At 32.7% G+C, this 16113-nt stretch overlaps 1 protein-coding gene across 4 annotated transcripts in view; it reads right to left on the bottom strand.

The window, feature by feature from the left end:
• The window catches only part of LOC143257180 (erythroid differentiation-related factor 1), a 70718-nt gene that overhangs the window by 14455 nt on the left and 40150 nt on the right, over nt 1-16113 (bottom strand). For 2 of the 4 annotated variants that reach the window (XM_076515553.1, XM_076515546.1), the window contains exons 11-15: nt 11734-11881; nt 10803-11044; nt 7668-8388; nt 4735-4941; nt 3910-4110 (exon numbers count right to left, since the gene is read on the bottom strand). In XM_076515553.1, coding sequence (XP_076371668.1) covers nt 3910-4110; nt 4735-4941; nt 7668-8388; nt 10803-11044; nt 11734-11881 — 1519 coding nt within the window. The remainder of the gene's footprint in view (nt 1-3909; nt 4111-4734; nt 4942-7667; nt 8389-10802; nt 11045-11733; nt 11882-16113) is intronic. The other 2 variants (XM_076515569.1, XM_076515560.1) reach the window with 1 other exon arrangement.

The raw sequence follows: 16113 nt of genomic DNA, 5'->3' as shown, positions 1-16113 counted from the left end.
GGAGATCACTCAGCCCAAGTCTTAATGGCTAAAAATATGGAGGATGAAGTGGAAGTGTTAGATACCTGGCAAAAGCTTTCACCTAGAGTATCAGTGATGCTCAAGGTATCAGCGACATCCTGGCCATCAGAGAGCAAGATCGAAAAAGAAACAGAATTATATTGCCCACTGACCTATTGATCTTGTCCCACATGACTTTGGAACTGGTGGTAGAAGATACTCCAGTTGTGAACTTAATCCAAGATTCCTTCTGGCTTTGATGCCTTACCCATGGAGCACGCGCACAGGCCTGCTGGAAAGTGATGTGGTGCAAGAGTGTGGGATGCCTATGAAAAGAAGCCCAGGCCAGTTTCTGAGCATTCCATGCCATGTGTCAGGCAGGATTCAACCATGGATGAAAATGCAGTGGAAAATGTGTCAAGGTTTTAGGAATACATTAAGCAACTACCTCTATAACAGTCAGTTACTGCTGCCACAGAGTCGTCTATGATGGCTTACATATGATGGCAAGATCAAGTTTCCACCTGGGCATACGAGTCATATGGCATCTACCATAGCCATTCTCTCTCAAAATTATAGGAAAATGATCACTGCCTTGTGGGTTACTGTCAACCCTCCATGAAAAGTGGGAGAATAGTGAATAGGAGCAAATTGAGGGATCAATAGCAGTAAAGGAGTGACTAGGTGCATGAAAATAAGTAGAAGAACCACTATTGAAAAGAGAAAGGTTGTGATCCGAGAGCATACACTCTACAAAGCAAGCCCTCCCCCATCAATATCAGCACTTCACCAGAGGGGATGATGTCTATTAAAGTCTCCATGGATTATAAAGAGAGACAGCAACTGTTCACTGACAGCATCAAGGCCAACTGATCATAGGTCTCTCTTGGGAACGCAGAGAGAGGGCAAACAGTGATGGTACGAACCAAGGAAACACAGATGGCTACAGCCTCAAAGGGTGTGTCAAGTGGCAAAGACAGGTTGGGCACATGCTGATCAATCAACAATGCCATCTCTCCATGCACTCGTCCATCACAAAGCCTGCCATTTCTGTATAAAGAAAACTGCTGAAAGGTGACTGTAAGAAATGTAAGGAAAGAAATACAGGATGGTAGGAAGTAGTTAGTGCTTTGGCATCATCCAGATAAGAATGTAAACCTTGACAGCTCCATTGTATCAAGGGAGCCATTTTTATTCATGTGTAGGTGAACTGGGTGGAGAACCCTTCTGTTAACGACCACATCTTTTTCTTTACCGTCTTTATTCGAGGAAGGTCCATCGAACTCCATGGATCCTGCCCTAGGTCAATTGAGCAAGTCTTTGTTATTGGAAGAGGATTGCAGCAACTAAGAGCATAAATGAATGATTGTTTTGCATCTTGGGGTGGGGGAGGATGTACCCAAGAAAATGACCAACCCAGAACCAAAAGAAGTGGACCTTGGGGTTGGGTGGAATGTATGTTAAGGACAGAGATGGGTGTTGAAGTTCATTCATCAACTGTTTTATCCATGGAGGTCAAAAGACCTTACATTTGGCTTAAGAATGATTCTTTTGGAGGCACAGAGAGATCCGTCCACACTCCCACTGTAGTAGTGGAACAAAGTGCAGCAGCATACATCCGAGATGAAGTGGTGGACAGCAACTTTCGAACCTCAGGGTGAGTAATATTTTGAATCATCTTCAAACGCAGCACTTCTTTTTGTTCCAACCATTTAGGGCAAGAACGAAAGGAGGACAGGTGAGAGCCATTACAACTGATGCAATTAGGGTCCCTTTCACACTCGTAGGCATCATGGTCCTTGCCACTGCAATAAGCACACATCAGAGAGCCACAACATGATGTCTTCGAGTGACTGAACTGCTGACACTGGAAAAATCTGAGAGGATTTGGAATGTATGGCCATACCTTGCAATTAAGATAACCTGCCTTGATGGTGGCAGGTGGGCATGGAGACATAAATGTTAAAATGAGGCATAATAATTCCATCCTTGCAAGTGGAGATACGCCTCACTGCAGAAACTCCTTGGGTGGAGAAACCAGTGAGAATCTCTGACTCGAAGATGTTCTTCAAATTACTCCTAACTATAAATCCTCATGACGAATTCAAAGTAGCACGAGGCATAACTTCAATAGGTATATCCCCAATCACCTTTGAATGCAAAAGGAGTTCACTATGTTGAGATATAGATGTTTTTACTAATATATCACTGGAGCAAAGCTTTCTGACTGACTCTGAAGAGCCAGCAAGTCTCTCTATCCCTTCTGAATGAAAATGGAAGACATTTGCCCTACAGGTTTGTTTGAAAAAGAAAATTAAGTACAACAGATGTTACAGATGCTGAAGAATCTTCAAAACACGGTCGTTTACCTATGGACTGTTTTTTTCACTATTTTAAGTTTTTATTCAAAAAATGCATAATAAAAAAAAATTTTTTTGGTGCCCACTGACCCTATGCACCATGGAGCCCTACAAGGTGACACACTACAATGCCAAACAAGGACACTGCAGCCATGCCAGGGTTTCATGGGCACTACACCCAAACACCAGCAACAGATACCTGTTGAGAACATCCAACACTGGTACTTGGTTGGCCCTAGCCAAAGTGGACCAGCTGACTGACCATAGGGGAGCCACCCCAAGGCTGCCCATCTACAGGAATTCAAGGCCAAGGTGGTGTGTTTGGGTTGGACCCTTCAACCAGCAGGATCCTCTCCTCCCTTTCACAGGTCACCACACACAGCAAACACTTGGTTGGATGTTTAGATCCCAGAGGAGGTAAACTGAAAGAACAGAACCTTCCCTAGGAGGTCTCATCCCCACGTACACACCAAAGGATTGTGAGAATTTTCACATTACAGCTTGAATAAAATGCATAGAATAGCCATTGTTTATTAAAAGATGTTCTTAAGATGTAAGGAGGTAGTTAGAGCAGATGTTATGTGTTCTATTGAGAAAGTTGAAAATAAGGTTGCGTTTAAAAGGAATTTGAAATAAGACTGTTGAATTTGGTATGTAAGTCTGTATATATTTTTTTTTAAATAAACAGATGGTATGAAGTGGTTATCTAATATGCTGACTTGGATATCAAAAAAAAGCCAATTTACCATCTTTTTTCATTTTTACAAATAAAATTAATGTGAAGGTATTTCAAATTTACTTTAAAAATTTGAAGTGTACAGAGCTTCTAAAGAGTAAAAACATATCGTCTATATAATGCCAGTTTGTATTAAGGGGGACAACAGGTGTCTAACCAAGGATGCTCATGGTGAGAAAGATATGCGTCAGCAAGTGTTGGTCCTAAATGTGACCCCATTGCAATGCCATCTATTTTGGTCATATAGCTAACCATTGAAGACAAAGTGATTGTCCTTGATAGCAAGTTTGAGTAATTCTTCAAACTGTTGGTGATTAAAGCTTGTATGTTTCATTTTTGTAAGGGAAAGTATATTTCACATTAGTTATATAATATCTTCAAGTGGAATATTTATGAATTAATCTGTTCTAAATACTTGCATAATATTGTTGCATTATTCTATTCTTTGTTTAGATGATTGTCTCTTAATTTATTTCATACTTTTATTTTGTATTTTAATTAATTTTACTGAATGTTTAAACTTTATAAAATATCTGTACCTATAATTTAAAATGCTCAATATATCTTGGTGAAGATGAAAAATGTACTTCCACAACATCCAAGAATTAAATGTTTGCTACTAAATATACATATCAAATGTTCTTTGTTACTGCTATCATTCTGTTCTTCATCATTAAACTTCAATTCCCACTGAATGAATTTTTGAACATAATATACTGTTATATATCAAACTCTCCATAAGAATAAGTAGCAGAATATATTGTTACATAACAAACTGTAGACAAGAATAAGGAACCTAGGAATTCAAGTTACCAGTTTGTTCCCATTGTTGGATTGCTTTATTCATATGAAATACACCTAGCTCATTGCATATGTTTCCAAGTCTTTTGGTTAGCCTTTCATACCCAGCTCTACGTCCACCAGACCACATATTTAAGGAGATTTGATAGCACTGCACACTCAAGTTAAGATTGCTCTCTTTATCAGGAGACCAACCATAGGCCCAATCATACTCTGTAAGAAATGAAAACACATCTTCTGGAAAAACTTATAAAAGAAATTAGTGCAATAACGTTACACCATACATATGTATACATCAATATTTTGATAAATCTTTTAAGTTTATTCTTGAACAAATTCAGACTTGAAAATGAGTAAAAATAAACCGTAATTAAATAGCATATTTAAGATCAAATGCTACAATGATTACATTTCAGATTTATTACATCAAGGTCACTGACCTAAAATACCAAGAATAAGTTGTAACAAATCATGTGTCAAACAAAAATATCAACAAGTTACTATGGTATATAAAATTCAAATAAAGTGTGGTCTATAGATTGATAATTTGTATGTCAAAACTACAAAAATAACTGGATTTACTCAAGTGATAAATTATATGTTTTTAAAGTTTTATTGGTAAACTAATGGTAAATTTCTATTTTTTTTTTAAACAAATATTTTAGTTACATAAACATCAGTAAACTTTCACGTTCATTCATAATTACTCAATTTTTGGATTATTACAGACTTAGCCACTTTATCCACAAACTACTTTAATAGTGATACAACTGAATGTAACCCATGTTGTTGTCCAAACACTTATTGAACAATAAAAACAATCCAATATTCACTAACTTCCTAGCTGACCAATTTTATCTTTTTCCAGAAAATTTAAAACTAGCTTATCCACGGTTCCTAAATTGAGAAAATCTTCTTGATGAGCTCTCAAAGCCGACCCCTGAGGTAGCATCAAGTGTATGTCACCAGCCAAACCAAGGTGATAAGCTAGAGGCTCTTGGGGGCAATCTTTTCCATAGCTTTCCACTAGCTGCTGTGCTCGTTCTGTGAATAGAAATGAAAAAATTAAGAAAAATAACATTGGTATAATGTCAGTTACCAAGCATCACTAAATGTTATATATGAAAAAATGTCAACTGTTTTAAAAAAATCAGACATTAACAATTATTTTAATATGAATAACAACTTTCTGTACATCATGATGAATACTTTGAAATTGTTAGATGTATGAATCAACTTTACTGTGTAATTATATAAACCGCACAGCACCTATAAATGTACCACAGACCTGATGAAAGTGGTTTGGTTGAAATGTTAGCCATTACAGTGTAATTACTTTCACGTTCATTCATAATTACTCAATTTTTGGATTATTACAGATTTAGCCACTTTCTCCACAAACTACTTTAATAGACTGAAATAACAGTAATTTTTCTGTGTGTAATACTTTCATTAATAAAATGTTAATTTCCTGTAAATGAAAAAGCGAGATGAGGAATTTCTCATTTAACAAAAAAAACTTTCTTATGACCCTCTGATGGCAGGCTAAGTGTAAAATACACAAGTTCATCTACACACTTGCACAAATTAAGTATCTGCACCATAATTTTTGATACAGAATGTGTATCTTCACACAATTTGGTAGACTTTCAGTAAAAATTACAAAATTTCAAATATTTGCATATTTTCTAAAACCTCTTAAAACATTTCAAACATTTGTTTTCAGGAAAACTATTTTCTATATTCTAGCTCTATGGGTTCTGTCACTTGACCAACCTCATAACTATCATAAAAAAATTAAGAAATAAATATAAATTATGCTTTTTCATACTAAAATGACTTCATATTATAACAGGAAAATATAAATGTTTAGCCTAAGTAGCTTTAGTCTCATAACTCTATATATTTACATTTTTTTCTTTTAATATTGACCTTCCAGTCATGTCTAGCTAACATTACATAGCTTTCCTTGATGTGATGCACATACACTCATGTTATGTATCCAGTAATACAAGACTAACCTTTAGCCTTCCCCGTCTTGACTACGTTTTAGTGGACTAGTGTTTTGGAATATGCAGTCACATTTCAATTATTATACTGTATATTATTATTATTTAGAAATAAATTATTAAATTTATTTTTCTTAAAATATAGAACAATAAATGAAGAAATAAAGCAAACAATCATCTCTTCTTGCTACAACCTTTGAACTCAGCAGCTGCTGGACATAGGTTGCTACTAAGCTTTTTATATTTTCACACATGGAGGACAGATAAAATTTTTCTTTAGGATTTATATATATATACAGCTGAATAACAAAAAATAAAAACTATACTGATACCACAGAATTCCACTATAATTTATTAAGCTTAGTACCTAAGATGTACTTATATTTAAAAAAATAAACTTCAAGCAGTCTAAAGACCTGATCTACCTTCTTGTAATCTTGGTCCGAAAGGGGAACATTCGAAGCTGTCAACTTGGTATTCAAATGTCATATACTGAAGTGTATATACGGGTGAATGGGGCCAACTGTGTTTGATTCAATACATTAGCCATATCTCAGCAAAATAAAAAGATAAAAGATTCTAAATTTATATTCTAGCTTGTCATTATTGGTAATTTGTGCTCCTAATTTGTACAAAACTAGACTTAGTATGTTGAATGCATCACTGTTTAAAATTAGATGTTTGTAATCTCAAAATACTAAGTGACTCACTAAAATCTATACTTAGGTGTTCTTTCAATATTTACTTTTAAATTAAGAAATTGACTCATATATAACATTAAAGTTTGAATTATAATCTACAATTTGTTATTGAACTACTATTTTATGAATTTGTCAGTAAGTTTGGAATCAATTTAATTGTAAGTCAACAAACACTATTGCATGGCCTTTGACCCATGACCATGATAATACGTCCAATATGTTCCTCACAAGTTTTGTGCAAGAAAGTTGTATATTAAGACAGTTGTATATGATAATTCAAACAACTGGGATTCAATTCAGGAACTTGTATATAAAAGTACATGTTTATGTTATAGGCCCCTTTTTTTTTTTTTACATATTTCCTTATGGATTAGTCAAGTATTAGTCCTATTTGAATACTCATTGTTATAACTTATGATAAAAATAAATAAATAAAAACTGAATAAGAGAATACAAACACTTAAGCCTAACAACAATAATCTGTACCAAATTATGTTTACATAGCATGGTACAGTTTGGTTATGACCATTTTTACAAATACTGTGGATACTTGTGAAAAACATTAAACATTATACATGATGTTTCAAAACTTCACACAGAAGAGTTCTATATGCTTTCCATAATATTCAATCATACCTATCTTTAAATGAAGCTACAGCAAGCATCATCTGCTCTGAAGAATGTTTGCTTTATTTGCACATTAACACACATTTTATTCAAATCATTAATCTTGTACAATTTGAAAAAGAGAAATAAAAGCAATACTAGTTTATAATAAAAAGAAAATTTATGTACCAGTATTGTTTGGCTTTAAACACATATCACATTCAATCTTCTAAATGAAACTTGATTCTCATTATGCCTTCACATGGCTGTTCTTTCTTCTATAACTTTTTTTTTTTTAAGATATGATCATTTCAGATATTGGTTATGTTTTGTTTATAATCACTATGTTATTTGCAATGGTATAACAAACTAATCTGATTACAACATATTCCTAAGAACTTAGTATATTGTAGGTTTATATCTTAAAAAATATCACACTTTATATAAAACTTACCACAACAAAGAATTCCAAGCTTAACCTCTTTCAAAGCTTGACCAAACTTCTGTGCTCCATTTGAAGCTTCAGCTAAGACACAGTAAACTTGAGCAGCTTTCTGATATAACATGACTTTATTACATGCCTTCCAGTCAAGTAAGCTGTTGGAAGACAGAGGTGTTATTTCATTATTTTTTGTAGACCTCAGATTGCCTACATCAGATTGAGAATGCTGTGACCCTTGTAGATCAGAAGATTTGTTTTTGTTCTTTTCTTGAGTAACAAGCTCTAAAGTTCCCTTCAATGGAGAATAATGGAGAGGAATTGGGCTGTATGGATTAGCCATTGTTATCTTTTCTTCTGATATTCCAGGCATACCTTTATCTCTAGAGGTGACATCATCCATTTCATTTCTAGTTGAGGCTGAATTCTGAAATGCTTTATAAACACAATTTAGTCCTTCAACAACATGAGTCAGGGAAAGATGACATCGCTCATCCCAGTTTTTCACAATATGTGGCACATCTTTATTATTGAATTCAAACTGTCGATAATGGTGAGGATAACATAGAGTTTTAACCTCTACAGAAGGACTGGTTGGTCGATCCTCGTCAGAGTCTTCTTCTTGAATATGAGATTTCTCACTTCCTTCAGAGGAATATTGTTCAACAATTGTGCTTGGATCAAGATCACTGGATATATACACATCAGACAACAAGTAGTGGACAGATGTTACTACCTATGCAATTTCAACAGAAATTAAGATCATGCTTTCAACCTACAATACAAAAACACTTGTTTTTCACATCATAAGCTGGAAAACCAAAACCAAACTAGAACCAATATTCTTATGAAAAGTCCAAAATAATTAAAATGCAAAAAATACCTGAATACACTCACATGCATGTTTAAAATGTTTCATTATGCACACCATTTTTTTATCAAGATATTTAACTCTTTTTCAACAATTTTAAGTCAGAAATAACTTTAAAATAATTAGGTCTTTTTCTAACATTTGGTTAGTATAAATCACAATGACAAATGAAACATGTTCAAACTTGCACTTCTAGACAGCCCAGTAGTTTCAACTGCAAACAATATATACTGATTTTTTTTTTTCCAACTTCCCTGTTCATCTCAAAGTACAGGTTTATTCACTACGATATTATTGCCTGAGAACCTAATTATTCATGTATTAATTCTCCCATAATTTTTGTTCTCTTTCACTAATTTTATTAGTACACCCTTTGCTTCTCAACTCTTTCAAGATCTCAAAGCATGGACCCTCACAAACAACTTGAGCTTTGTTTTGAAAACAGCTACAGATAAAATTTTAAGTGTTAAGTAGGGCAAATTATATTACCATTACTATAGTGTCAATAAAATAATGTGATAATTAATTTATGACTTTTATGGAAAACGATTACATGTACCTCAGAACAACAGAACATGAACAACAGAAACATATAATGGAGAGCTTTGAAAACTTAGAAATAAGCCATAGATCTAGGAATGTTTCAGTTTTTTTTTAATGCTAATTCTGTTACTGAAATTATTAGTTGTAAAGCAAATTTCTTTGAAAGCTCCAGAATCTCTCTCGAACAAAAAAAATTAGGTAAGCATATTAAAATTCAGAGAATATAATAGGTGACAATGAAATATTCAGATAAACCCTTAGCAACCGATTATTATTAGTAAGTTTATTATATTCAAACAATGCATATAAATATCTTATTTACTGAACAGAAACTATATTTATTAGATATAAATTTATTTCAACTAAGAAATTTCTTAACAAAAATAGAGTAGGTGACAATGAAATATTTAGATAAACCTTTAACTACTGATTAGAAAGTTTATCATATTCAAACAATGCATATAAATATCTTATTATTTATTTAACAGAAACTAAAATTTACATCTAATAAATAATCTTAACCATGAAATTTCTTAACAAAAGTACTGTTATCAAGTCAGGCCTTATGCTATTTTGTAAAGGTAAGGTCCTATATATCTGATAAACCTTTGTCAATTTCTGAACTTTTTTTTCTTATGACTTATAACCATCAGCAATCCTGGATTACCCAATAGACAGACTAAGGACATGCTTAGGGCACCAGCAAAGCACAAACAAAAAAAACACTTTCTTTTAAATAATTTGATATTTAATATTTCAAAGAAATCATAGAAATAGTGATCATGGGAAAAATCAAACATTTGATAGACTTCCTTACACTACACCAAACACTCTTCTCCCATTTCTGTTCTCTTTTTATTATTTATCCTCACCTGAACCAGGTATGCATTGATCAATATTTTGCAATCAGTAAATCTACAAATAAGCTATTTTAATTTTATCATACATCTAAATTTTGTTTTATTTTGAAAGATGAAAATTTATTTTATGGTTTAATATTTTTATTTTAAATTACATATATATGGGGTACCATAATCTTTTCAGTGCTTTGGCTCTATAAAGATTTTAATCCAAACCTGGCCATAACAGATTATTGTGTTTTTTTTTTTGTTTTTTTTATATCAAAGCCACACTGGGCTATCTGCCTAGTCCACCAAGGGGAACTCAACCCCCGATTTTAGAGTTGTAAATCTGTAGATATACCACTGTACTGGCAAGGGACAACAGATTATTACTGCAATCATCAAAATAAAGTATGAAAAGAAGTATATTAACAAAAATCAAAGAAATTGAAACCAACTGGATATATAAATTGGAACTTTCTTACAAACATTAAAAATGATGTAAATTCTAAGAAAAAATGAAGTACTTTATGTTGTTTTAATATTGTATCACCATAATTCTTTTGGAAAATTTCATGACAAAAAATGGCAGTGAAACTAAATCAAAGAATAATTTTTAAGCCAAAATTAAATACTACTTAGTAAATTTATTCTAAAATTAATATATTTCAATTAAATATTTCCACTGCAAAAATGGAAAAAATCAGAGTATAAATACCCATTTTAGTGCAGAAAGGGGTAATAACTGCAACTATGCAAATTAAATCAAAATTACACAGTCAAATTTGAGATGCTCATAAAGCCAATATCGAAAATATGAAAAATTTTACAACAGCAAATATGTATTAATATTAAGTGTTTTTGCAAACTATTTGTTTACAATAAGAATATTACCATTTTCTCTAAACGTCTTACTTGTGGTTGTTTTTCTCCATCAAGAAGTGTCAAACAGTTTTTAAGCAGCTTACAAATGGTTCCTTCCTTATGTCCGTCATCAGCAGACTCCTTCATGTTACGAGCTACTTTGTAAAGCAGCATTGCCACAGGAAGTTTGAAAGGATTTTGTGATGGATCATCCATCAAATCATCACAGAGAGTTGTCAAATCATAAAGTTTGACTACATCATCATTCTTCCCTACATAAAATATATATATGGTTTTGTTTCCTTTCCATGCAGAAGAAATGCAAACATTTTACAAATTAAGACTTATAACCTAGTACTGAAAAATCCAGTTTACCTTACTTTTTAATATTTAAGCTTCTTAATTAGAACAAAAACATAGAAATATGTGCAAAGTCAAAGAATATGTTATTTAGACAGTTAAAACTACCTTTATTGATATTCTATTATTTTGAATGAATAAAAACGGTACATTAAAAATATGTGAAAAAGTTAAGTAAAATGAATTCACACAAGAATCTGATTTCCTAAAATAAGCTCATTCTTAACTTTTTAGAGTAACTTTAAATATTGTAATTTTCTTATTTAAATAAGCTAAAAATTTTAAATTACACTCACTAGTTAAATAAATTCTCCTAAAAATCAGTGTTTTGAAATATGGAGAGATACTATGAATTCGATCTTCTCTAACTGATTATAATTATTATTATTATTATTATTTATAGTTTAAATAATGTTTCAGCGCAGATAGCCTTCGAGTAGCTTTGCACGAAATTCAAAATAAACTCGAATAATGTTTCACCAGTTCCAGAAATTAATACAATTCATTAAGTCAACTTATTACAATAACTTATATCTATTTTTTTAAACCTATAAGATGACACTTGACTGTCCTTCCTTTTGACTTCAAAAGATATCCATACCCTTAAACAACCAATACGTATGTCCACTTTTTGTAGCATTTGATTTCAGAAATGACAGAATATTTTGTGCAATATCTTTTATAACCTTTGGAGAAAACTGGGAATTTTCAAGCTGAGGTATTTCTTCAGTTTTCAATAATTCATACTTCTGTAAAGAAACAAAGCTACTCACATTTACTGAATGAAGATGTGAAATTAGTAAATATAAAACAATCATTTGCTTGTTAAATATGATAAGATATAAAAACTAAAACCATTCTACAGGATGCAATATTATTCTTAAGTACCGTTTATACAAAAATAAAAGTATTACAATCTGTGTATCACTTCCTTAAAAAAAGATTTCAAAAGATGTCAGTACTAAAGCTGTAGATTACAGTAATTAATAAGCTAGGCTGCATCTATGTTTTGAGACTATCAATCAAATGTGCCTACTCTTTGTACCTTAAAAAAAGTTAAATATTCATAAAACAATACCATTGGGAATGGAAAATATACAGCCTGATATATGTAACACAACTTTAAAAGTTATCAAAAAAAGCAACTTGAAATACTTAGATAATAACACCTTAGTGGTAGTAACAGTCTGGTATACATTATTTGATCACCATACTGTTGGTAACAATGGTTTGACATACATTACCTGAACATCATACTGTTAGTGATTAGTTTGAAATGTGTTCTTAGTTAAGACCACTCCATCTTAGTGTTATTAACAGCTTGATATATATTACCTGACCATCATTCTGTTAGTAACGATGGCCTGACATATACATATTTAGTTAAAACAATATGATCTTCTTGGTAACAACAGCTAGCCTAGTACACAACCTGAACAAAATACAAATAATAATTACAGATTTGGGTTTGTTTTGTGTGATTCCAATACCTGACCTACTGCTTATCCCGCAAAAAAGGCAAAACTATATCATTTTCTGCAATTTATTTGTCTTTAGGCATTTGTTTTTTAAAATCTTGATCTTACCAACTGATTTGCCAGAAACACATGTATACAAAATTTGTATAATAATCACTAAACAGAAGTATTACAATAACTTGGTGTTATTTGCAATTGTAATTAAGAATACTAAAACAAATAAACAATGTTTTTCTAAAAAACATTTAGCAATGAAAAACAAATATAGATAATCACCACAAGGTCAACAAGATCATATAAACATGGTACCTAGCATGCACGAGTTTTGAACAGGACAAGTCAAGGATTTCGTTTACACTTGTTAAAGCAAAAACTGCTTTACTAAAGCTTATTATAAACTGAACATAAAGTATTCTCTTCCACTCCCCATATGGTAACTTTCTGAAGGTCAGTCCTAAATAAATTATATATCAAGTATACATAAAGTTAAACTGTGCATTATACAGCTACTTAAAACAGGAAAAATGATATAACTTTACTGATAGCTAAATATATGAAGAATTCTTGACCTCAAGTGTTTCCTCATTCAAACTACTTCCAATTAAAATACTGGTTGTCTAGCAGAAATCCACATGCCGAAGCATATAGATGAACAGAGAACCATTTATTTTCACATAGTCATATGTTTTTAATGCATGTTTGAAGGTTCTAATTGTTGAACCTATTGAAACTCATTCAAAATAACAAAACTATAATGGGCTTAAGAAAAGTGGACTACGTGCATGTCTCCAGCTACACAATGAAATTCTGTCATGTGCTTCAGTTGCTATTTAAGTTGCAGTCACCATATGCAACATTGATAGAATCAACACAAACACTATTTCTGGTTTATACCATCAAGCCTCACTTTCTCTTAACAGTTATCTGTCAGAGTTCTAGAACTGTACTAATTATGGACAATAATTGTGGAAATTATGCTATTTAGTTTTTAACTTAGAATGGTCATGGTATATTAATAGAGAGGCAAAGCAAAGTAGGTCAGCTCTGTAGCCTACATTATTGCAGCTAAAGTTGAACACATGGCATTCTGAGCATCTGTGGTCACAGGTTAAGGGCTGTTTGATTTTAATGTGAGAATGTTAACTCAGTGAGGTACACAAGGAGTTTACTGTTGTGTATGTAGAACCAGACAGTCAACTGTTTTTCACAGTAATTGCATAAATATTAGCTATACACATTTAAAAAACATTTACTCACCTAGCAGGCTCCATTGGAGCATCAGGAATGTTGCTAGTACTGAAGTTGAGCATATAATATGTATTGCTGGTAAGTAATATAGGATAATGAAAGTAGATTTAAGAGTGCTTTTAGCACTCAAAAATATTATGTAAATTGTGCACCATACAATTTAGTCTACGTAATGCATACTTAGTGTTTTTGTGACACTAACAGGGCACACACTTTAAGAACCACCAAGGAAAGGTTGGCTTGTCTATCTGAACATTTTCAATGTTAAGTTAACAAAGATGCATGATTAAAATTCAAACCCAGAAAGTATGCCTAACATGCATGAAAATGGAGTTTCTTAGTCACATGAGCAAGGCTAGAGTGCCCAATGGGATAGTTTAGACACTGTACCATGTTCTATGCCCGAGATGAAAAATAGCTGTACAAGAGAAAGCTCCAACAAAGAGCAGTAAGTGCAATAGTTTAGACTGAGTTAGAGTTCCTATGCAGTAACAGCTAGAGGGCCAACTCTAGTTCAGCCATTAGAGCACTTGGTGTACAAGAGATTTCAGATCCACTCCAAAGCCCAGGAGATTCAAATTTACAATTACCAAATGAAATCCTGATGTCAAACTAGTAACTGTCTCATGACTCTGACTTAAGGTCAAAGAAACATACCTTGCTTATGAAAGGAAAAAAATATTGTAGTTTGAGTAGTTAACAGTGCTTTACCAACAAGTACCAGAGTTAAACCTTTAGCTCTGTTGGTATAACACTCACCCTTTAGTAAGTAAACTTAAGTTTAAATCCATCTTGAAGAAGAAACAAATATTGGATCACTACATAAGATCTCCCTTATATAGGATATAGTTAGTCCTCTGCCTAAAAGTGAAAAAAAAAGTATTTGGTGTGTACTGGTCATATTCCAATACTTTATCAAATTGGCAGAATATACATTTCTTAAGCAATGATTAATACTATATTACAATCCCTTGCTGATGGCTGTACAATTAATAGCATGATCCAGATGTTTTCAGAGCTTTATCCTGTGCTAAGTGTGGTAGAACAAAACAGTTCATCATATCATTATCAGTTTGATCTGGTTGAGTATATTGTACAAACTGTCATGAACTCAAAACAAATCACTAGTTGCCTAATAGTTTTCTTAATTTTCTGATGTTCAGATAAAACACACAGCTCCCACTGAACCAAATGTATGTATCGGGTCGTCCCATAAGTAATGTCCGAAAATTTAATACAGAACGTGCATCATCATTTCTGTCTTTGTAGAAGGTTTTAATGACTAAGATATGTTGTAGGATGTGTATAAAAATGTTCAGACAAATAAAAGAAACTAATCCAACTACACTTTTTCAGATCATTAATCAAATAAACCATTATGAAGATGAATGTGTCCAAGGAGCATATTAGGCATATAATGCTTTTCAAGTTTAAAAAAGACAATAATGCAGGAGAAACTAGACCAAACATTCAAGGTGTTTATGGTGCAGTCTCTCAATGAAAGAAATTGTCAAAGGTGGTTTCAGAAGTTCAGTTCAGGTGACTATAGTGCCACGTTTTCCTGTCGAGTTTAATGACGACTTGCTGCTGGCTGCACTTGAAGAAGATTGTGCTGTAACAGTTGAAGAACTAGCACAGAAGCTTAATTCAACCTATTCAACAGTTCACCATCATCTGTAATAGCTTGGAAAGGTGTCAAAACTTGGAAAACAGGTCCCCCATGGTTTGACAGAAGCCAACCTTAGAGAAAAGGTGGACATTTGCACTTCTCTGCACTCTCCTCAACATAACACCTTTATTGGACAGGTTAGTGATTGGAGATAAAAAATGGATTATTATAAAAATGTCAAGTGCCACAGACAATGGCTAAAGCACAGCCCAAAATGTACTTTTATTTTTAGAAAGTTTTGTTAAGTATTTGGTGGGATATTGTTGTTATGATGCTGCCACTCAATGTAACAATTACATCAGACTTCTATTTTCAGCAGTTAGAGCACTTGAATGTTGCACTGAAAGAAAAAAGCCTGCTAAACTATCCTCTCTGCATTCTTTTCCTCCAAATTTCAAGAATTTTATAGAAGTGGCATTCAGGAGCTTGTGAATCATTGGCGGGAAGTAATTAATAATAATGGAACATACATTATTAAATAACATTAGAAGTGTCTGAAATACTTTCTCTTTTTCTGAACCTAAAATCGGGCATTAATTAAGGGATGACCTGATATATAGATGTAGCACAGTGCCCATAACAATAC

Source organism: Tachypleus tridentatus, chromosome 1, assembly GCF_004210375.1.
Source record: "Tachypleus tridentatus isolate NWPU-2018 chromosome 1, ASM421037v1, whole genome shotgun sequence".
Classification (NCBI taxonomy): domain Eukaryota; kingdom Metazoa; phylum Arthropoda; class Merostomata; order Xiphosura; family Limulidae; genus Tachypleus; species Tachypleus tridentatus.
Note: the sequence above shows the minus strand (reverse complement) of the source record. Positions and strands in the feature narration are given on the sequence as shown.